The sequence below is a fragment of the Idiotropiscis lumnitzeri genome, chromosome 10 (assembly GCF_059441095.1).
Source record: "Idiotropiscis lumnitzeri isolate Australia: NSW breed Sydney's pygmy pipehorse chromosome 10, RoL_Ilum_1.0, whole genome shotgun sequence".
Lineage (NCBI taxonomy): Eukaryota > Metazoa > Chordata > Actinopteri > Syngnathiformes > Syngnathidae > Idiotropiscis > Idiotropiscis lumnitzeri.
Genome location: NC_142400.1, coordinates 7501135 through 7523021, shown reverse-complemented (window position 1 = coordinate 7523021; position 21887 = coordinate 7501135). Strand labels below are relative to the sequence as shown.

The 21887-nt window shown below is 39.4% G+C and overlaps 2 protein-coding genes across 3 annotated transcripts in view; both read left to right on the top strand.

The window, feature by feature from the left end:
* The window catches only part of meox2a (mesenchyme homeobox 2a), a 32333-nt gene extending 14871 nt beyond the window's left edge, over positions 1-17462 (top strand). The window contains exons 1-5 of one of the 2 annotated variants that reach the window (XM_088306138.1): positions 1162-1267; positions 6515-6625; positions 7875-8868; positions 12794-12966; positions 14591-17462. In XM_088306138.1, coding sequence (XP_088162264.1) covers positions 8307-8868; positions 12794-12966; positions 14591-14809 — 954 coding nt within the window. In that variant the 5' untranslated portion in view covers positions 1162-1267; positions 6515-6625; positions 7875-8306 and the 3' untranslated portion in view covers positions 14810-17462. Of the gene's footprint in view, positions 1-1161; positions 1268-6514; positions 6626-7874; positions 8869-12793; positions 12967-14590 lie in introns of those variants that run through there. The other variant, XM_088306137.1, reaches the window with a different exon arrangement.
* A 1466-nt stretch (positions 17463-18928) lies between these two features.
* Positions 18929-21887, top strand: part of agmo (alkylglycerol monooxygenase) — a 36221-nt gene continuing 33262 nt past the window's right edge. Inside the window, exon 1 of the mRNA XM_088306838.1 lies at positions 18929-19250. Coding sequence (XP_088162964.1) covers positions 19128-19250 — 123 coding nt within the window. The 5' untranslated portion in view covers positions 18929-19127. The remainder of the gene's footprint in view (positions 19251-21887) is intronic.

Sequence of the window (21887 nt, the reverse complement as noted above, 5' to 3'; positions counted from 1 at the left end):
GTCATTTTTGTCAGGAGTAGATGGTAGACTGAGACAAATTGAGACGTCCCGTTGCTATACTAATGGAAAAGTGTGTGGGATCGTCCCACTCGGGGTTCAGGAATCTCTATTGTTTCCTGCTGTATGATGAACATCACTAATGCGCCTGTCAGGCTCCAGGTGCCGCTTCCTTCCTCTTTTCCGTCTCCATTTTGGGCAACAGATAAATTGGAGAATATACTGTACGGTGCGGAAAAGTCAAGTCACTGTCGTCTGTGCGTGGAGAAAATTTACAGCTCGGAAGCAGTCAAAGACAATGGGAAGGGGGGGAAAACACGGCGTTATTCTTGTTATGCTGCACTTTTTTTTTTTTTTTTTAATGACAGTTGGACCGTAGCTCAGACTGTAAAAAGTTGTGGGAGACAGGAAGGAGTGGGAATGAAAAAGTGGGGAATTAAATGGTAATGTTGTTCAAAGCCAAGCCTTGTTTACAATATTTTTAATCGCATTCGTAACAAGCAGAATGTTTTGAAGACTTTATGTCGCGTTGAGTGGAGAGTAACCGTAAGCACTTTATTCTGGAAACAAGATGAAATGAGAGTGTTGCAGTGTGTTGTGGGCAGGGTTGGGCAACATGGCTTCAGAGTAAAATCGGACTTTTGAGAAATCTTATCAAACAACTTTAATGTGTGGCTGCACCTGTAACAGTTTGATACCTTTGCTTTTATTTCCATACAAATTTTCTTTGACCTTTATTTGCAGTGTGGTTTCATTGAATTTTATTTCAGCATTTTTCACTTAATGTTGATGTTCACACTGTTTTTAACCTGACTTAATTATGAGAATATGTTTTTGGAAGAAAACCTCAGCCTTGTTTTCTATGAATGACCAATATTGGTCATGATGGTGGTACTTGGAGAGCTAAGTACTTTTTGAAGTGGTACTTGATTTAAAAAATGAAGACAACTACTGATTTTTTTTTTTTTTAATCCCCCGAGCATGACAGCAGCTTTTTGCCCACACGGGTTCCTTCAGGACCGCTGTCGGCGTGCATCGTTTTTCAACAGGAAGTCCCACCACCCACCCGCCACGCCCCCCTCCTTCTCCTCCTTTTGTTTTAATGAAGCCCCCGGGAGGTTCTGGAAAGCCCTGGAACTGAGCGTGGCCCATCCCGTCCAAACCGCCTCTTCTTCCACGTTTACAGACAGACCCGCCCAACATACACGCTTCTCCGGACGGTGACCACGGAGACAGCTGGCGGTTCGAGAGTACGACTTCCACAGATGTGGTGACACAGGCTATATCAATTCTTGTGAATTTGGTACCTAGGCCTTCCACCTCGCAACCATTATATCGCAGTTATACAAATACTATCAATACTTGGCAAAGCTGCGAAAGGACGGCCCGCAACCATCCCACGTACAACGTCTGGAGAAGTTCGCAATCGATATTTGATGAATCACATTTAAAAAAAAAAAATTGTAAAATATGCATCGTAAGACATAATGATAGGTGGTCAATAGAGGGTGCTAGAGTACCGATCGCTGTATTACTTTCCTTAAAGATGATTGATGTAATAAAACAAACTAATTGAAAATGAAGTCTGTTTAAATAAGCATGGTAAATATTTTACGTTTATGTAATGCTAATATCTTGACAAGCTTCCAATTATTCCTTGAAAATGTTCGACTTTTGGGGTCACTTCAACTTCAAAGTATACTGTCAGGTGCCCTATTTAACCCCTGTTGTCACGACGACTGCAGGTTTTTATGTGTCTATATCCTCCCATTGTCCTGACCATGCGTCATGTCCACACAGACACAAACCCGTCTCTTTTTTTAAAAGACTCTCCTAATTGGGCAACGACGTGGAATTGTTCTGGACCATGGCCCAACTTGGGAGGGGGAAATGCTTGGGAACGTCTGGAGACAGCAGAGCAAGATGGTGTCCCTTGAGGGGGGCGGGATTTGAAAAATATGCAGTAGGAGGTGGGTGGGGGAGGGGGGGGGTGACCGAGAGCTAAATCTGACTGACACCAAGCAACAATAACCCTTGAACTCCCGGCCCGCTGGGGTGTGGTGCTGTTTATTTGCAGGCGGATAAATGTCAAGCAAACATTTGTGCTTCGCAAGCGGGGCTGACTAGTGGGCCTCGAAGAAATATGGCCGGGGAAAAGTTACATTGCCTTAAAAATAGACTTCATGGCCATTGCATTTACACACTTCAATCAATCAATTAATCAATCAATGACTGGAGTAGGCAATTGTATGGTTACAACTTTTTGGCAGTAGTTTGGGAAGTTCCCTTTTCTGTTCCCCTTGACTTATCGTAATTAAAAAAAAAATGGTTGCTTTTTAAAAAAAAATAAAAATAGCTCTCTGGTATATAAAACCATAATCAAAGAGAACGTAAAGAAATCAAATGGTTTTATGTTTTATACTTACTGTACGTACTAGGGGACTAAATTACAAGCAGCAGTTTTGGTTGATTGTGGACAATTGCCCGATGAATCTTTTTAGCATTATGCGAAGAAGAAATTCAAAACGCAATAGACAGATAAGGAATAGCATTGGTTACTTGGTGGTATAATCCTTAAAGTAATGAATATTTGTACGCAAACGATGGCGACAAACATGACAGAATTAAAATAAAGCACATAGTCATATATTCTTTATCCTTTGCGAAAAATGACTAATCGTACAGTGGCGGATATACTACTCTTTTATGTATATCCGGATGCCTGTTTTATACTAACGCGCGCTCGGGAGAACAAGTTGCACAGTGACAATGAAATAAAATATTATCGTGTTGGAGAACAAGTCAATGCTTCACCTCCCCAGACTCAAAATATCGACTTTTGTCTGCAATGGCTTTCGCTGTCCTCTGGTGGGCAACAAGACTCCAGTGACTTGACTTGTGGTTAGTCAGTTTGTCGCTAAATATTAGACACTTGTGCCATTATCCTTCTTGACTTGTCTGAAAGGCAACAAAGTACTAAGGTGGTTTTGCTTTGATTTTTGACTTTGATGTTTTCTACTTTATTGAGCAGTTGCATCTATTCTGTAAATTATTTAATCGGAAACGACACTGCTTGTCGTATAATGGTCACTAAAGAATGTTCGATACGCAGTAGAGGAGGTAATATGAGCGTCAATTTCCTACATCCAGGTGTTTGTGGTTATTTGTCTAGACGGCGTGCGCGACGATGATGTCATCACAGCTAATCTGTGAATAAGAGTGATAAGCATGCAATGTATATCTAATCTTTATCGAGGCAGACCAGCTACCACAACAGGGAAGTTGTGGCTCTGACCTTAAATCAAACCCCTCTGTGGACGCCAACTTGACACCTATGCAACATCTGTGGTTGGTTGGCTGAAGATGGCTTAGGTGGTTTCGTTGATTCGTTGGTGAGTTGTTTATGTCGAATTTGTTGGTTGGTTTGTTAGTTCAATTCTTTTTATTTTTTTTAAATTTGGTGGTAGTTGGCTAAGCCGTTAGCTTGTTGCGTGGTGGTTGACTCATTTGTTCGTTGGTCAGTTAATTAGTAAATCATGTAATTAATTTGTTAGTTTAGTTGGCTAATTTGCTAGCATACTAATAAATGTGTTTGACGTTTTGTTATTAAGTTAATCACTTAGCTGGTTATTTCGGGTTTGGGTATTTTATTAAGTCATTCAGGTCGTTTATTTAACAGTTAGTTAGTTGTTCTTTTGGTTGTTTACTTAGTTGTCATTTTGGTTGGTTATTTGGGTGGCTAAATTGTTTAGTGGGAGAGTGTTTAGTTTGTCACTTGGTAACTTCTTGACTTGATTAGTTTATTAACTGGATGGTTGCTGGTTAACGTGTTAGTCAGCTAATTAGTCAGTTGCGCTGCTGGTTGTTGGTTAAGAGTGAGTAAAAGTGAATAGCAAAGTGGCTGGATGTCATGATGGAAAAAATTGTACTGTATTTTGATTTTAAAGCTTTTAGAATGGTTGCTGCATTGGCAGAATACCAACTTATTTGGAACCTTCCACAAAGCGGAGGAAGCTTAAAAAGCAAATGAAGCCGTTAAATCCTCAAAACGGTGACTTCACTCTCCTGAATGGTTTAGCTTAGTGGACCTCCGGAGGGACACAGCACGCCGTACTGATGCATTACGGCGACTAAAGTGGCCCCAATAGGATGTGTGGCGCTATCGGGTGGGTCCGCTCGGCCACATGAAAGTTGTCCTGATTCACTTCAACCATTTTGGGACGTGTGAAGTCTTTCCCCACCTGGCGCGAGCATGGAAAGGCGCGGACGAATTTAGTCTGGCCGGAAACGGGCTCGGCGACACGTGTGTGCGCCTGGCGCTAAACCGGTACCCATGGTGTCCTGGGCGCCCGTTCCTTTGTGGTTTTGGCGGTCGCGGGCTAGTCCGGATTTAAATGGTGGTTTTAGTGCTGTGACCCCGTGGTTGTTTGAGGTGCGGCGTGGGCCTCTGCACAGCATCACACCAAACGTCTGCTTGACGCCTTGAGACGGGTGGGCAGCCGGGTGGAGGGAAAAGAATCAGGCCAGGATGCAGCCGGAGTACCTTTATAGAGCATGAGATCACTAAATAGGTGCAAGTGTGTTCAAAGACCAACAAATTATGACGTAACATGTCTTCGTTTCTCTTGCTCTCTTCCTCCCTTTCTCTAAAATGGTTCATTTACCGCGAGAATATTTGTCCTCTATATTTGTCAACAGTGGTGCGTTGGTTTTTGTTTCTGATTATTTACAGTATGCATGCAGTGACTGCGCGGGGGGATACGTTTCAAACCCAACCACGATAAAAATGAAAATTCACAATATAGACCATATATGTTTTTATTAAGTTTTACGCCTCCCATACACTTTTAGCACATTTAAAATAATTAAAAGTCACTTGACGTCACTAAATGATAAATATCCGCAATATGGTGGGCTGCAAACAGCCATATAGCAAGGTTTGACTCTATTTAAAAAATAAAGATAAAATGTGGAGCAGAGCTGGCATACATGATCAATTCTCACAGCTGGAGTTCAGAAAGAGAACAAAAAAGGGGTTCAAACTCAATGGACCTCGCCACAGGCCACCAGTGGTACCATTGAAAACATGTGTTTGTGTGTGTGCGCGCGTGTGGGTGTGCTAAACCTGTTCCAGTGCGCAGCTCCCGCTAACCTGCTAATAGCCTCCATTTGTAAGACAAACATTGGAGGAGTTTGACACACACTCCCACGAGTAGAAATGTTATTGGGAAGAAAGTTTGATAAATTTAAGTTTATTTGATCTGATTAGCAAATAAAGGAATTTCTAGATTTTAGTGGAACGATATTTTAAAACAACTAAAAAAAAAAAAAGAAAAATTACATTGTAGCTTTTCTTGCTTAGCTCATGTTAGCCATTTTGACATAAAAGTGCAATTAAATGAAGACCAAAGAAAAATTAATAATTCAATTGTACGTTCAAAAAAGTGTAATGGGTTGCACAGGCAGACTTTTTTTTTTTTTTTTTTTGCTTTGTAGAGTTTGTAGAGCAAACATTTTAAGATCAGTCTTATTTTTTTAAGCCAGAAAAGTTTTACCAAGAAGAATTTTACATGAAAAAAGTACCAGTACGTACCATTTAAGACAATTTAATTTGTAACAAAGTATACGTTTGTGAAATGATGAATGTACAGAAATTGTGAAAAAGTTTAAATAAAAAAAAAAAAAATAGATGGAAAAGTTTGTTTTATGTGGAGAAACTAAATATTTGTGGAAGAAAAAAGCTGAGCTAGTTTGCACTTTAATGAATTATTAAAAATTGTTCTTGAAAAATGTGTAAAGGTGATACTAGTTTTAATTTTTACGGGAAATAAAACGAGGAAAAAGTTGAAGAACAAAAAAAAAAATGTTGATTGTTAAAAAAAAAATACAACGAAAAGGCTTCTTCTTCTTCTTCTTCTTCCTCCGTCTTGGACCATGGCAGTTTTCCAAGCGTGGCCTTCTGCTAAAGTCATTTTCTCTCTCAAAGTGGAATTAATTTCCTCTCGGCGTGGCCCACCCGCTTGCCCACCCCCACCCTGAGTATGCAGACATTTGCAGTCACCGTGACGACTGAAAGGACTCAAAACTTCACATTAGTTTGCCATTTACAAAAATAATGATGACAAGTTGAGCTATTCATTTCACAACTGGATGTTTATTATTTTGGTTGGATGAACTCAACTGTTTCTAATATTTTCAACCACCTCCTGTAGCTAAATAATAGAACCAAAACTATGTAATGCATCGCAACTGCACTCACAAACATTTTGCTTCATTAATACTTAAACCCTGAAGATTATTATCTTTGTGAATTTTGGTCATTTATTTTCATTAGATTGCGGAGGTGTACCTAATAAAATATCCACTGTCTTTTAATATTAACATAAAAATCAAGTGCCAAAATTAACCGATGTATTTTTGAAATTCTAAAGTTGGATTTGCTTGCCTTGTCTTTGTCTTTCCTTCAATTTATATCGTTTCTTCCATGCAATAGTACTTAAACTATGTTTGTCAACAGTGGTTGGTTGGCGTTTGCCCAACGGGAAGTGCAACCCACTCGAGTGAGGGGCGCTCCAGAGGAAGCAACCATGATGATGACTACTCCCGTCTTCCTTTGGGGAGGTCACAGGTGACGCCTCATTTCTTGTCACACATACCACACCACCCCATATACAAATACTCAAAGTCAGTACTTGAGTATTTAAGCATCACTCATCTGTCTTGTTGATGTGGTTTCAAATTCGGTGGCAGTTGGAGTGTCTTGGAAGGACTACTGGAACTAATCTTATCCCAAAATGGCCACTTCAAACCAATATTACGCCTCTATGTTTACTGGTATGGCCTCTTTAGAGTTTTTTTTTGTGGGGCTACTTCCCATGATAGACAAGACTCCCTACTTGCATGCTGAAACTGGCTTGGGGGATTTTTTACAAAACATTCAAAGAATTTCTGGAAATTCATCCGTCTTGTATATGTGATTCTAATTTGTTGGTAATTAGACAAAATCTTTTGGTGACGTTCATTTTTTAAAGGTCCCCAAGAAATGGCCAAAATTGGCCGAAAATGTCTGCTTTAAGCCAACATGGCCGACCGACCTTCTGCATGTTTTCAAAGATAGCTTCTTATTTTTTTTTTTACTTTTTTGTGGGATTGATTTCATCTTGCTAAGTGAAACTCTCTTCCGAACTATTTGGGGGATCCCTGAAACGGGAAGTGTTGCGTCGAACCAAAAATCATGCTTTTTGATGCTTTTTCTAGGTCTACTCATGATAGACAAGTCTATCAAGTTTCATGATGTTCAAGTAAAGCAGCCTACTTGGGCAAAATTTTCAAAACATTTGAAGGATTCTTGGAAATTGATCTAAATGACCCTAAGATACCTCAAATCAAAATGGCTGACTTCCTGAGCATTTTTAGGCTAGATTCTTGAGATGTTTTGTTTTTGTGGGTCTAGCCATGATAGACAGGCCTACCAAATTTCCTGCTGCTAAACGAAACAGGACTCAAAGACTGAATATTTAAAATATCCACAGGATCCCTTGAAATTCACCAAAGTGACCCTAAAATGACTTCTTTAAACCAAAATGGCTGACTTCTTTTGCATTTTCAGTCATGGGTTCTTGGCAGTTTTTTGTGTGTTTACTCGTGATAGACAAGCCTAACTAAAAAGGGCTATGGATGCAAATTTTTCAAAACATTCAAAGAAGAACCCTAAAATGGCTGTCCCAACCCAAAATGTCTGACTTCCCGTGCATTTTCAGGCTGGATTCCTTTTGTGGTTATACGCGTGATAAAGAGGCCTACCGAATTTCATATTACAAAGTCAAACTGGAGTGCTGAATTTTACAGGAATTCCAATGCCAATTTCTTTTTTATAGGTGTCGATTTTCACCTGGCCGAACACACCTGCAAAACGTGTTGACTTTGTGATTTATTTGTGGAGTTATAACCATGAACCAAAGCAAGCAGCTTGAAGAGGGCCCTCGCTCCCTAAAAACGTCCTTTGCTTCCTTGAGGCTCCCAGCAGATTTATGGCGGCGTTCCTTTCGCATGCACGCCGTCCCTCGGTGAGCCAGCCTCCCTCTCACGTTACACCCTATTTATAACAGCCCCTCGCCAGGCTCCCTGACTTCCCCGGGACCTCCTCCAGCCTGACATCCGAGAGGCACGGCTCGACTCGACTCGGTTTATCCCGCTCCGACCCGGAGACCAAGCGGATTACGCCAGGAAAGGACGCCACCCCTCTCTTCGTTTGGAACTTTTTAGGAGCTCTTGGATATGCGCTGTCGGTTGCTTTAGGAGCTTTCGCCATGGATCACACACTTTTCGGCTGCCTGCGGAGCCCCCACGCCCCGGCTCAGGGTTTGCACCCGGCCGCCTTTGCCCCGTCCCCGCTCACCCTGCACGGACGCTCGGACCACGTTTCCTACCCCGACCTGGCCTCCTCCTCGTCCTCATCCTCCACGTCCTCGCCATCCACTTGCATCATCTCCAGCTACGCCCCCGAAGACAGCCTGTACCACCCTCACCACCACCCGCAGCAACACCCGCACCACCCGCACCACCACCGCGGCCACCACCCGGCCCCGCAGAGTCAGCACCACGTGGCCGCCGCCTGGCACATCCCACAGATGTCACCTGGGAGCGGGGGCGCAAGGGCCAACCTTTGCCACCCGCATTCCCACCTGTCCCATGACGGGGGGCCGGCACCCCAGGACTTGGCTCACGCTGGGGGGCCTGCAATGGGCGCCACTACACCCGGCCTGGGTAGCAGCAGCACCCCCACTGGGGCCGCCTCAGAGTTTGGCAGGCCCTCGCTGTCACCTGCAGAGGCCGAAAAGAGGAACGGAAAGAGGAAAAGTGACAGCATAGGTACCAATACTAACATTTCAGTACAAATATTTGTATATAAGGAGTGATTTATTTTATTTATTTATTTTTATTTAAGTGGTTACATTCTTGCACAGGTGTGTCAAACTCACTTATCATCACAGAGCATATTATAGTTACAATTTCCCTCAGAAAATCATGTTAATGACTGTGGAAAATTCATAAAAATGTATGATCGCCTCAATATATTATTAAAAATGCACAATTGGCCCTGCATTTGATTATATATTAAATTTAACTTTCATTTAGAAATCCAATGTCATGTGAAAATAGAGGCAATTAAATATTTATGTATGCAGCGTCTAAATTTTCCACTTTATTTAAGAACAGATGTGGTTAAAATATTTAAAAACTTGAGATTCTGCCAAAATGAGCAAACCAGTTAATCAAAAAAATGGAGGCGACACCTACATCAACTGTGGTGTGTAGATGATTAAATAGAAAATTGGCAGTTCTTAAAAAAAAAAAGAAAACATAAAGATGGAACTTGCAAGTTCACATGTTTTTCTAGCAAAATGCACAATAAGAAGGATGGCTTTTAGAGTAGTTACTGAGGTATATATTTTTTTCTAAAAACAAAACAAAGCAACCACACTAAAATAGAAGGATGCTTATCAAAGAAAAGTACTTGTTTAATTTAGTAATTGTAGAGACATGTGTAAATAGTTGAATATAATCATATTTTTTACATTTATTAAGGTTCTTCTGCAAAATTTGAGGAGAACAAGAAAAACAAACAAGATTTCCAAATTTGCTTGCAATCACTATATTAGAATGTTATGCGGCTAAATACTCAGATTTGCCATAACACAAGACAATTTAAAAGAATGCAAATGCAGCAGAGCGCATTATTTATCCACACATAAATTAACAAAAGCCTTCATGATTATTCCATCCTTTTCTCCTCACAAGGGTTGCGGGCGTCTTCGAGCAGAAGGCGGGGTGCACCCTGAACTGGTTGCTTCATCAATATTCTTTAAAAAAAAAAAAAAAAACTGCAAAAAAACTGTTAAACTAATCCAACCCTGAATTTTGATGCTTTCATTTGACATGAAAGAACCGCAGACAAATGTCTCATATTTGAAAGCACAAACCTTGTAAAAAAAAAAAAAAAAAAAATGTGTCATTGATTCCAGTGAGCCGTCAGCTGTATTTATCTTCCCATTTCAGCGAGGACGTTTCGGGCCACTTGTGACCCCTCGACTGAGCCGAGCATGATGTTCCATATAAAACACATGACGGTGCATGATACACGCACGCACACGCATTGGTCTTGCAGGCGTCCCCGCTGACCCACGGGATCTTTTCCCGCCTGCCCTCATCGCCGCCATCTATCACGAACGCCGTCGCCTCATTGGCGTCCTCGTCGGCAATGTGATCGCTTTTCACCACGCTGCCCCTTTAAAAGCCTCCACTGTGTACACAGGCCCTTTGTTGTTTTTCTTTTAGATATTTTTTTTTCGTCACCTAACTACAATAATTAGCCTGTTTCCTCCATCGGCAATAAGACTTTATTATTGATGAGCATTTTCGTTGTTATTGTGGTTAAAAGTGATATTGTTTTCTGAAAAAGTCAGGATAACAAAGATGTCTAATTAAGGAAAAAGGGACTTGTGTAAACCCAAATGTCTCCATTGCAAGTTGGCATTTTGTTGTTGTTGGTAAATGACACATTTTCCCAGAAACGACACAATAACAAGGGTGGCTTATTAAGGAACACACACAACAATACTAATTGTGAATATTGATAATTTCATTTTAGCGATTAAATTGAATGACCCAGTTTTACCAAGAATGTGGCTGATTTTAGAACCATAACTTGATGCAGATAAAAGCCCTTCAAATTTAGCCCAAAATTCTATTTTTTTTTTTTCACCACCTCACGTCCACATTTCCCAAATATTAGACATTGAACACACACGCGCACACCTCCTATTTCCTTAAATGATTTGCAAGCTGATCTTTGACCCCCGCCCCCTTCTCACCCTGCTAACCCCCCCCCCCCTTCCTCCATAACGCCAGTTAGCACACTGATTAGCACGTAGCCTGCTGACTGAATCAGCTGTCTAAATATCAGATAGAGGCCTGCTCCGGTTTCAGCATCTGGAACCCCCAAAAGCCAACAATAAGAGACTCGTTGAAAAAAAAAAAAATGCCGAAAAAGCAACAGAGAGGCCAGAGAAAATCATGATGGAAAAAAATAGTACTGTATTTGTATTATCTCACCAAAGCATACATTAGTAACTTGATCACGCACAGACGCAACCTCACATTTAGATACTTTTTACTGCCCCCCCATTGGTGATTGTTAATCAATAAATTAATTAATAAAACAAGTGAATAATATTAATTATGACGTATCTGTATACTATTTGTAATATGTATTAATATATTTAATGTAATAATAATTTTGAATAATACTTTAATTAGAATTAATAATTAATTGTAAGTATACAAATACATTGTAGGTGATGATGATTATGATTTCATTACCGAAGGGTAACATTTAAAGAATTTGATTTTTTTTTTTGGTGTGTTTTTACCCGTTTGTGCGTCTTTGAATGCTACCACTAAAGGGCAACAAGGTGAGACAATCCGTATGACTGTTAGAAAAGGTTTTTACAATGGTGAGAGGTATGAATTCCATTGGTGTCATTCCCTAAGTGGAAAAGAACTTGTGCTCCACTCTGTTTTGTTGCTTTATCCCGACCCCTCGCCCCCCCTGCCTTGAGGAAGGTTTAGGAAAAAATCTTGGATGGTTCCTCTCCATCTCTTGCGTGTCTCATATGATATCGCTTGAGGAATACTTTTTTCAGTATTCATAAAAAGAAAAATACTTTTTTTTTTGGCGAGGGTTTGTGTGGATGTTTTGTTGCTCTTTAGTTGCGGTGGGTTGCAAGTTGCTTTAATTGTTGTGTTGAAAATGCCCTCACTTGCTTTTTGAACTATTGACTTTATTGCGCTTGCATGCTGTGTTTACCACAACAGAGAGCGAGAGGCCTGATTTGGAAAACATAAAGTGGTCGTTAGAGGGAGATCCTCTTTCCGGGGGTCCTCCGAGGTGAAGACATCAGGCTTAGCACCGTTTGGGAATTTAGCTCCCGGCACTCGGGGCCCATTTACACTTTGGCACACTGCATTAGCACGCGTTACATGAGAATGCCCTCATTCAAAAACTTGTTTTCCCCAACACTCTAGAATAAAAAATAAAATAAAATCCCTGTACAGTGCAGCCATGACACATGTGTTGCATTTGTGTAATATGAACGACTCCATAAAGAGATTTGACCCAAAAAATTCGAATCGGGCATCAGGCCTGCAGTATGAACATTGCCCACGTTTCTTCAAATCAAATTTTATTTTATTTATTTTTTGAAAGCTAGATAAGACTTTGTTTACGGTACTGAGTGTTCAACCAACAGTGCTAACCAGCACGCTTTGAGCTCTCCAGGACAGGAGTGAGGTTTGACAAACGTACCTTTGGAAAGTGCCAGTTGGCAATTTTTTGCACAAATACTTGCAAAAAAAAGAAAACAAGCAAAACCCAGGAAAATGAGGCACATGTGTATTTTCACTTTTTCACTCAATTATGAGTCGAACAAATAAACGGAACTCAAATGAAATCCAATAAAATGACTCGAGGGTTTAAAAATGACTTTTGTGTGCAGATCAAAGACCAACAAAAAAAACGCACGTTCGAACATACGTCGTGATGAAAATAAACGCAGCCCACATCAAACTTCTTTTGACGATTACCACATACAGTACAGTATTGTTTATGGACCGTGACTTGGATTTTCGGAGAAAGTCCCGATTGGGGTTACCTTGTGGTGCATATGTAAAAAAACAAAATGTAAAAAAAAAAGTGCTTATGGAAAGGCTAAAAATGAATGCAATAATTCTGCAGAGTCGCCGGATGGCAGTCTGAAGTGTGAGCTGAGCGGCAAACCACGCAAGGAGAGGACAGCCTTCACCAAGGAGCAAATCCGAGAGCTGGAGGCCGAGTTCGCCCACCACAACTACCTGACCCGACTACGACGATACGAGATCGCCGTCAACCTCGACCTCACCGAGAGACAAGTACGTACTCCGCATCGCCGAATACCGTTTTTTTTTTTAAAAATTTATTTTCCTTTTAGGAGCCACTGTGCTCCAGATGTGGGACGCACTGTACTGTATCCCTTTCCAGATGTTACCATTGATTCCTCAAAGACAAAGACAGCCAAATGTTTTCCACTGAGAAATGGAAGACATTTTGTTTTTTTTTCTTACATTTGAGAAATTATTTAAACTAAATACCACAAAACTGTGAGTCTTCTAACAGTCACTGATGAAATAAGGCAATTATGATTTACAAATTGAAAAATAAACGAGAGATGCTTTATAGTTTGGATGGCAGAGCTCGTACTTCGTTCACGCCGTGATTATGTCTTGTCTTTTTTTTTTTCAATTTTTTTTTAAATCTGAATGCGCCGGATAAATTAGCAACAAAGCCGCTTGCCAATTACATAAACAATCATGTCCAATTGAATGACTCTTTGACCCGCCAGTTCATTTTTTTCCCCACAATATTACTATGTTTTGACGAATGCTGGCACGTACAAAAATAAATTGCTGTATTGTTCCCCATAAATAGGGCGTGTTGGGCGTGATGCAAAAGTAACATTGCACGTGTGTCTGCATACCTAAATTGTGTCCGACCTGCTTTAATTTCTGATTTCTGATTAATGCAGCTGACGAGTAGAACCGATCGACATAATCACTGTCAGGTGTTCTCACGAACATTCATTTCATTTTTCTTGTTCAATAACTGTGAATAATCACTCAGCAATGTGCACTTTCAGGCGACCTTTCACACTTAATGAGCGCAGACAATGATGGACTCCTTAGCACATATTTCAAATATTCCATTGATACCAATCCACCCCCCAAAGGAAAATCATACATTTAGAAGACAAAAAAAAGGGTTGAGCTGCGTTAATTGTTGAGTGGATGAGGTGCTGTGGAAAGGTCACGTTAGGTGATCCCCGGTCCCGAGGGAGCAAGGAGGGTTGGGGTCTGGAAAGTGTCCAAGGGCACCGTGGCCTTCATGCGGAAAAGGCCCCCGTGACTCAAAAGGAATCCGCAGTGATTTTCATACGTCCACAAATGATACACTCTCAGGCGTGTGACCAAGACAACAGTAAAAATACATTCATAATACGCTGGTGTTTTTTTTTTTTTACAAAGTGATTATGACTTTTTTTCTTTTTCAGAAAATACTGAAAATTTTTTTTTGTTTTTAAAAAATTAAAACTATGCTTTTCTTGTTAATTTTTTCCTTGATTTTTTTTAATTCTCAAAAGAATATACTTTATAATATTTCTTTAGTAATCAAACAAATACATTTTTTTAATCTGGAAAAAAATACACTATTGTTTAAGATTTTTCTCTCGAAAGAATACAAATCCATTCATGCAAAGTATTAGATTTTTCAGTTTACAAGATGCTTTTCTAAAAAATATTGATTTGGAAATATTGTCTGGAAAAAATACAAATTTATTCTTGTAAAACTGTTTTCCTCATGATCATTAACATTTCGTTTTTTTTCCCTCAAAAATATAGATTTTTTTTTCATTTATTTGTTTTTAATCTGAATAAAATGCAATTTTCTCCATCTAAGAATTTGACTGAAATAAAATGTTATATTTGTTCAATGGCGTAGGTGAAGGTATGGTTCCAGAACCGGCGGATGAAGTGGAAGCGTGTGAAGGGCGGCCAGCAGGGGGCGGCGGCTCGGGAGAAAGAACTAGTCAACGTAAAAAAAGGAACGCTGCTACCTTCCGACTTCTCCGGCATGGCGGCGTTACGCCACTCCACGGACTCGTTGGCCAACGACGACAGTCACGACAGTGACCAGAGCGATGAACATGCTCTATTATGATTAAGGCCACATCATTAAATGATGACAAACAACAAATACAGTGAACCCCCGTTTACTTAGACCCACCTGTGATAGGTAAAAATCCACAATATCCCGATACCAGTTAAAATAAACTTTTTTAAGATTAGTTTGATTCCTAGTATTTCTTAGCGCCTGTTCTCACGAACAGCTAAAAGTGCTTTCAGGAAGACTCTCGCTCGCACGGTTCTCCAAATAATCGAAAAGGCGTGTTTGCTCCACGCCGTATATTCATTACTCCCTGTTGAAGTATTCTCTAACATTGACAAGAAGAACAAAATACAAACATTAAATATTTGAACTCCAAAAGGCATCATTTCGTAAGTCCACTTTGACAAATAATTAGCATAGCTGTTACAGTAATTATAAACCTTCTCACAGCTGCTACTTAGACACACACGGAGCTGGAACACAAACAGCAAACAGAACAAAAGCAAATTAAACATTGTATATTTAAACACTAAGATGTTCAACCAAACCATTTTATATCATCTAACAAAAGTCTACTAGCTTCATGCTAACACATAATATAAATTGCTATTGCTGGACTGAACAGAAATGAGCAAAGCTGTTATGGTAAATATCACCCTCCAAACAACTGCGACGTTAACACACTCAGCCTAACAAGAAATAAAATACAAACAGATAATGGGAAAAAAAAAACGAGAATTAAACAACAAAATGGAGATTAGCATCGACGTTAGAATCATTCGAAACCAAAAGGCAGCGACACGTCAGCTAATCACACTACATCTTCCAGTGGAGCTCAGTGATCCCTAGCATGTTGTGGCATGACGTGGTACTACACTAAAAGTGCCCAACTCTAAATTCAGACTTGCCTGTATGCTTCCGATGATGCGAACGATAAAACGCAATATAGCGGGGGTTCACTGTATCGAGAATATTGAAATGTGACCGTTTGGCTACACTGATGTAAACATTCCATGTTTGATTTGCACTGTTGGACTTGGCCGCCGTCAGATTTGTGAAAAGTTAAACTGGCGATATCCTTTCGGCAAATAGCCCCTTCTTAAGGCTCGTTTATGCTCCGTGTTAGATTAGAACGAAGACTCCTCGTTGGAAGCTTACGGACATGTTGCAGTACCACCTGAAAACCACAGGGGCAGTGATGAGATTCCAAGCGAGTCGTGTCCAGGTATGGCAGATACTATTCGAAAAGAAAAATGTGTCTTTTTGTATTTCGGTAAAATTAGTACATTTGTTCCATTTCCAACGTATTGGTAATATAAGTCAGTCCCTTCAAGATTTCATGCTTTTCTGTTTTCATCAACTTTTGGTCCCCTGATTTTGCAAGACATTTTTTACTTTATCATTGTCATAATATGACTGCTTTGCTTGACAAAAACAAATACAGCTTCAATCTTTCACCCATCAATTAATCCGAACCGCTTCTCCTCAAGAGAGTCGCTGGCTTGCTGGAGCCGATCCCAGCCAATCTTCGGGCAGCAGGTGGCGTAATTATGACTTGTTCTCAAAAATATAAAACGTCAATTGAGGGGAAAAACTAAATTGAATTGGGACTTTTTTCCCCCCAAAGATTCCTCATTATTTTATTTTATTCATCTTAAAAATAAAACATTACGCTCGCAGTTATGATGTTAACATTGAAACACTTTTTCCCGAAATTTTTTTTTTTTAGTTTCGTAAGATTCCGACTTAGTTTTGATAACTATATTTTTGTAAAAAATTTTGTTTGGAAAATTAAGAAGAATTATTTTTTTTAATATATATTTTATGATTTTTTTTATAATCACCAAAACTCAAACTTTGTTTTAACCAAAACCAGTTTAACCATTTTATTAAAAAAAAAAAAAAATCATTCACATAAGATTTTGGCATTTCCATTTTTTCTTTAAACATGACTTTATTGTTATACAAAACATTTTCTCATTAACAGATTTTTTTTCAGGACCTTAATGACTTTAATATAATTATTCACATTGTTTTCTCATGAACAAAAATCTATGTTGTAATATTTCAACTTAAAATATAACTTTATTCTTTTATTTGTTGGATTACATCTTTATTAAGGAAAAACAATTCCCAAACTTAGAACACTTTTTATCTTGACTTTTTAGTCCCCAAAAATAAGACTTGCTTACTTTTTATACTCACATTTTTAGTCTCAAAAAAACAATTCTTTGATACGTCCTCATCTGTAACCTAGTGAGGACATTTGATTGGTGGGACGGATGACGTACAAGAGTCAGCTACTCAGGGATAAGATTGTGATTAGAAAATGTTTGCGTGAAAATGGATTAAAATGGTATGAAATCCTTAAGGGACTGATACACGAGCCATCCCGAGGGGTCTGCTGACCCCAGCGTGTGATTCAATGTCACACACGTCAACTATTGTACGAAAGCGTGCAATCCGCAAAAGTTGCTTTTCCCTCCCATCGGAGTTGCTTTCTGCTTGGGTTGTTTTTAGCGTGAATCTTCACAACGCTAATGCGGCGGCCTGCGTAATTTGTCACCTGTCTGTACATTTTTGGAAGGACTTTAAATTGCCAAGTAAACTACGAATGGGTGATGATCAGTGATGTGTAAATAAATAAGCTGCATTCTTATATGTTTGTATCCGCAGTCGTCGGCTTGTGCCGTAATAAACACTGACCGACTACACTTGTGATTTACTTTGTTGTGCATGATTGGATTTCCACAAACAGCGGCTGCGATCATAAAAACACCTCCCCACCAAAATAGATATAAGCAAAATAAATTTATAAAATGGGTGGTAAGTTTTATAGTCTCTCAGTTCAAACAACAAGGTAAAATAGGTGTCTGGGGCCGACAATTTTCATGAATAAGGCCGGAAGTCGACGCAGATCGTGGCCGGAGGGCGGGAGACTCACTGTCTCTTTTTACCTACACCTAAAACATCTTAGTGTTTCAAATTCCTCCAAAACACCTATGGAGGGAGGCAGAGTCAATCCCTCCATTGTTTTTCAGAGTCAACTGGTCTTTCTACAATTAACCTCTATTACTTTATTACCCTGGGAAACATCTGATAACTACCAGAGTATAGTTTAACAGTGCTCATTGAAATGCGTGTTGGCTGGCTCTATGAGCACCACTCCATTCATAGTTAGCTGAAGAGAACTAATACAATATCAACATTGATATATAGATGAATAAAATGGCACTTTTAACAGTTGGTTTGTTCAATTCTGGCCAAGGATGGGTCTGGGGACTAAGATGGCCATGGAAGAGCTTGATTCTGTGTCTGGTGAACCATTTCTACAATTTTCAGTCTGAGAATATACTTTTGCAATAAAATGTAATTTAATTTTAAGGTTTTTAACATCTTATCCATTATCGTGGTGGGCACTGTGTAGATGAAGGTGAAATAGTTTTTTTATGTTAGTATTTGAAATTTACTGGGCTCCTAAAGTGACAATGGGGGAAAAAAAAAAGATGTTTCTCGTTCTAACCAGAAACATTCTCGTCCTCACGGGAAACTTTCTCGCGAGGATGAGAAAGTAGTATGTGTGCATGGGCGACCCGGTAGCTACATATCGGTTTGTGTTTTTGTGTGAAAATGACAGTCCGAGACGTCTTTAGTTGGTATAGAATAAAGAGTGCAAGTCCTCTTTTGCTGGTAAAGTCGCTTCTCATTCGGACGACCGTCTGATTGGGAACGTTTGCGTTAGGACGAGACTGTTGAAAATATCGACCCCCCCCCCCCCCCCCCCCCCCATGTCACTTTAGGGGCTTGGAATTGATAGTAAATTTACATACAAATTACATATGCAATTAATAATCTTTATATGATTTGATTATTACATTTTATTTGAGATGGATAAAATACATTTTGGTTAACCAATTTTAGGGGGTAAAAAGGTTAAAACAATGCAAAAAGACTGTAGTAGGCCATACTTGCTTTGGCGTGACGTCATCAAATTAATTGAAAAAGGAAAAAAAAACATGGCAGCCAGAATGATAGGAAACCAAAAGTCACAAAAACACGCCATATCGAATTGTAAATAAAGCCCCCCTTTAACCCCCCGCCCCTTGCATAATGACAACTCCCGCCTATCTGCGTAATGATGGCGGCGACCCAAAGATCCTTAACATTGCTATCGGCATAATTTAAAGGCAACGTGTGAGTCCTCCACAGTTGACCTACTTTGCCTCCCAAGAAGCATACAAACTAAAAAAAAAATAGAAAAATACACCGACACGAGTGTGTCGACGCGGAGGAGTGAAAGCCTATTGCTCCCTTTCTTCCCTTCCTTCTTGGCTTTTTTTTTCTGTCGTTGTTACCTGGGCAGGTGGACATGATGGCGGACGGTGGAGTTCTCGGCACGGTGCCCCCGAAACTCCGGGCAATGTTTTATTTGCTCACGCCGAACGAGTCGTCCTTCGAGAGGCTGCAAGATGTCCCCGCGTACGTCCATCAGGTGGGTCTTGAAAACGAAACTATTCAACCATTAAAACAAGACAGGCAAGTAGATAACAAAATAAACACTTCGCTTGTCACACTCGTTTACTAGACACTTGATTAGGTACACATTCATCAAAGTGTATGCATAAATACTGCCTTTGCAAAGACAGTTTTGACATTTGGGATGAATGATATTTGTATTCATTAACTAATATATTAACGTTTAATATTTTAATTCAATGTATCTCAATTTCTGCATTGAGTTTGCAGTGGTGTAAAATTTATTAAAATTAAATCTTAGTTTACAATACTTTGATTCAGAAATTAGCAAACAAATGTTGCACAATTTATATATATATATTCACACACACATACACCAATAATTTTGTATTATTTATCACAGAGATACTGTAAGCGATTTTTGTCACCAAGCTCCTTTTGCAATAACTTGACTTTATACTTAATCAAGCTATTCTACTTGTCTAATTTTCAAAACTTGTTAACCATTAGTAGTTTTGTATATGTAATGATATGAGGACATTAAACATTTGCTTGGTTTCACAGTTATAATTGCCCTCTGCGTGAAACCGTAATTATAGTGTGCCTTGCGGCAAAAATTAATTTGAAACCCCTGACGTAGATAATTGGATAGATTCCGTGTTGTAAAATTGGACTGTTCCAACATTTTCACGCTGTGTTAAAGTTGTCACAAATTATTTGCTGCTGCGCTCTCCTCAATTCAGCCCCTAAAAAAATACCAGCTTAGTTGAATTAAAAGGATGAAAAGAATTGGTGTTTTCCTTTGACTTTCTATCCGCTGCTCAACATTGCTTACACCAATTGCAAAATAAAACAAGACATTTTGGTTCATTCAAAGTCAGTAGTGCGTCACGTGGCCGAGACAATGGCTGTAATTACGATTGTTAGGATGCCCAAAAAATTCCGGACTTCTACCCGAAGCCACATCCTATTATGATGCGGCTGGCCAGAGACTTCCTGCGGCGGCATTTGCAGGGATGGGCGAGTTAAATGATGGAGGTTTCATCTCTGCTACTGGGGGGGCCACATATCACTTCCTAACGAGATGTATGAGAAACATGCCATTTTAACTATGGACAATATATGAGCATGTCTGTTTTTTGTTGAATCAATCTACATCACAGTATCTTAAATCTCAATGCATGTATAACAGATCCTGCCTACAACAACAAAGGATTTAAACAACCCAAAAATAACTTCTCGTATACTGTGATTTTTTTCCCCTCAGTCCAAGGTGTTATTGTGTATAAAAAAATATATATATTCAAGGATGGCACACAACTGTTGAACAGCAAACTGAATTTAATTGCAAGAACAATTGTCAATTAAAAAAAAAAACTCATTCAAAATTTGAATATTATTCAGATACTTTTTGTCCTGCATGTCATTCCAAATGGCCCCAATAAATATTAGGCCTTCTCGTGTTGTAGTATAGGGAATTATGGGACTCATTTCAGACATTTCAGAGTATCCCGCTGAAAATTTCTGTGGAATAATTGTGTTTGTAGATAAACTATAATTTTAATTTATACATTTTACTTAAGTCACTGATGGTGTAGTGGTACCCTCGCCTCACTTGTGTGCGGGCATCGTGTGATCGGTTCCCACTCAGTGTCTGTGAGTGTTCCCTGCAACGGGCTGGCGACCGTAGTCAGCTGGGAGAAGCTCCTCCTCCCGTGACCCTGTATAAGTGGTGTGGATATTGACATGACATGAGATTTAACTTAATAATGTGCAACCAATTGTTTTCCATTTTTATATAATCAACAGTTTTTATTTCCTCAATTCACAGTGCATAGCAGCCAACTGTATTTTATCGACTAGAAACATTTTTAGTGGGCCCACTAAAAAAAAACAAAAAATCTCTACATTTAATTTTGAACTTAGCATTTATTGTTTCAAAAACTTAATGCAATAAGTTAACTAAACAATAAAAAAATCTTTAACAGCCTTTGTGCAACTTTATTCTTTATACAAGTGGATGTTTGTGAAATGCCGTAAAATGAAGACACCTCAAGATGAACCAGTTGAAACTTCCCTCCTGCTCACATTCTATCAGGTCCTTTGAGTTCATCTTCCTGATCGATTGCGCTCCACATGATGTCCTACATTGCGGCCATCTGCCACAGATAGCAAGGTCCTCTCAGCATGAAAAGTGCAATTATGCGTAGTCTCATAGACTCATAATTCACGTGCTGAAGGGCTGAAACAGAACAACCTTTGTGTAAAAGAGTAACAATGAGGAAAGAAAAAAGTCAAACCTGAGGCAAACTGCACCAGGAGTGCAAATTCTAAATTTAACACAGATGAACCACAAGTTACTTTTTTGTGCATGTTGCTTTTTTGTTGTTGTGGATGTTGATGTTTTTAACATTTTAAATTTTGCTGGATTTTATTCCCGTTCAAGCCGTTCCTCACGGAAAGGTTAAACCTGACGTGCAAAAAAGTGTGTGCAGTACGGCAAAATGATGATTGCTCACTTTTAGTGGGTAAAACTCAAAAAACATAAAAATTGTATAAAGAGATGACATTTTTCCTGAAAAAAATATCTCGTGATCCATAAGGTCAAATTCATGCTCAAATTATTGGTCAAAAAGTCAAGTTACTAAAATAT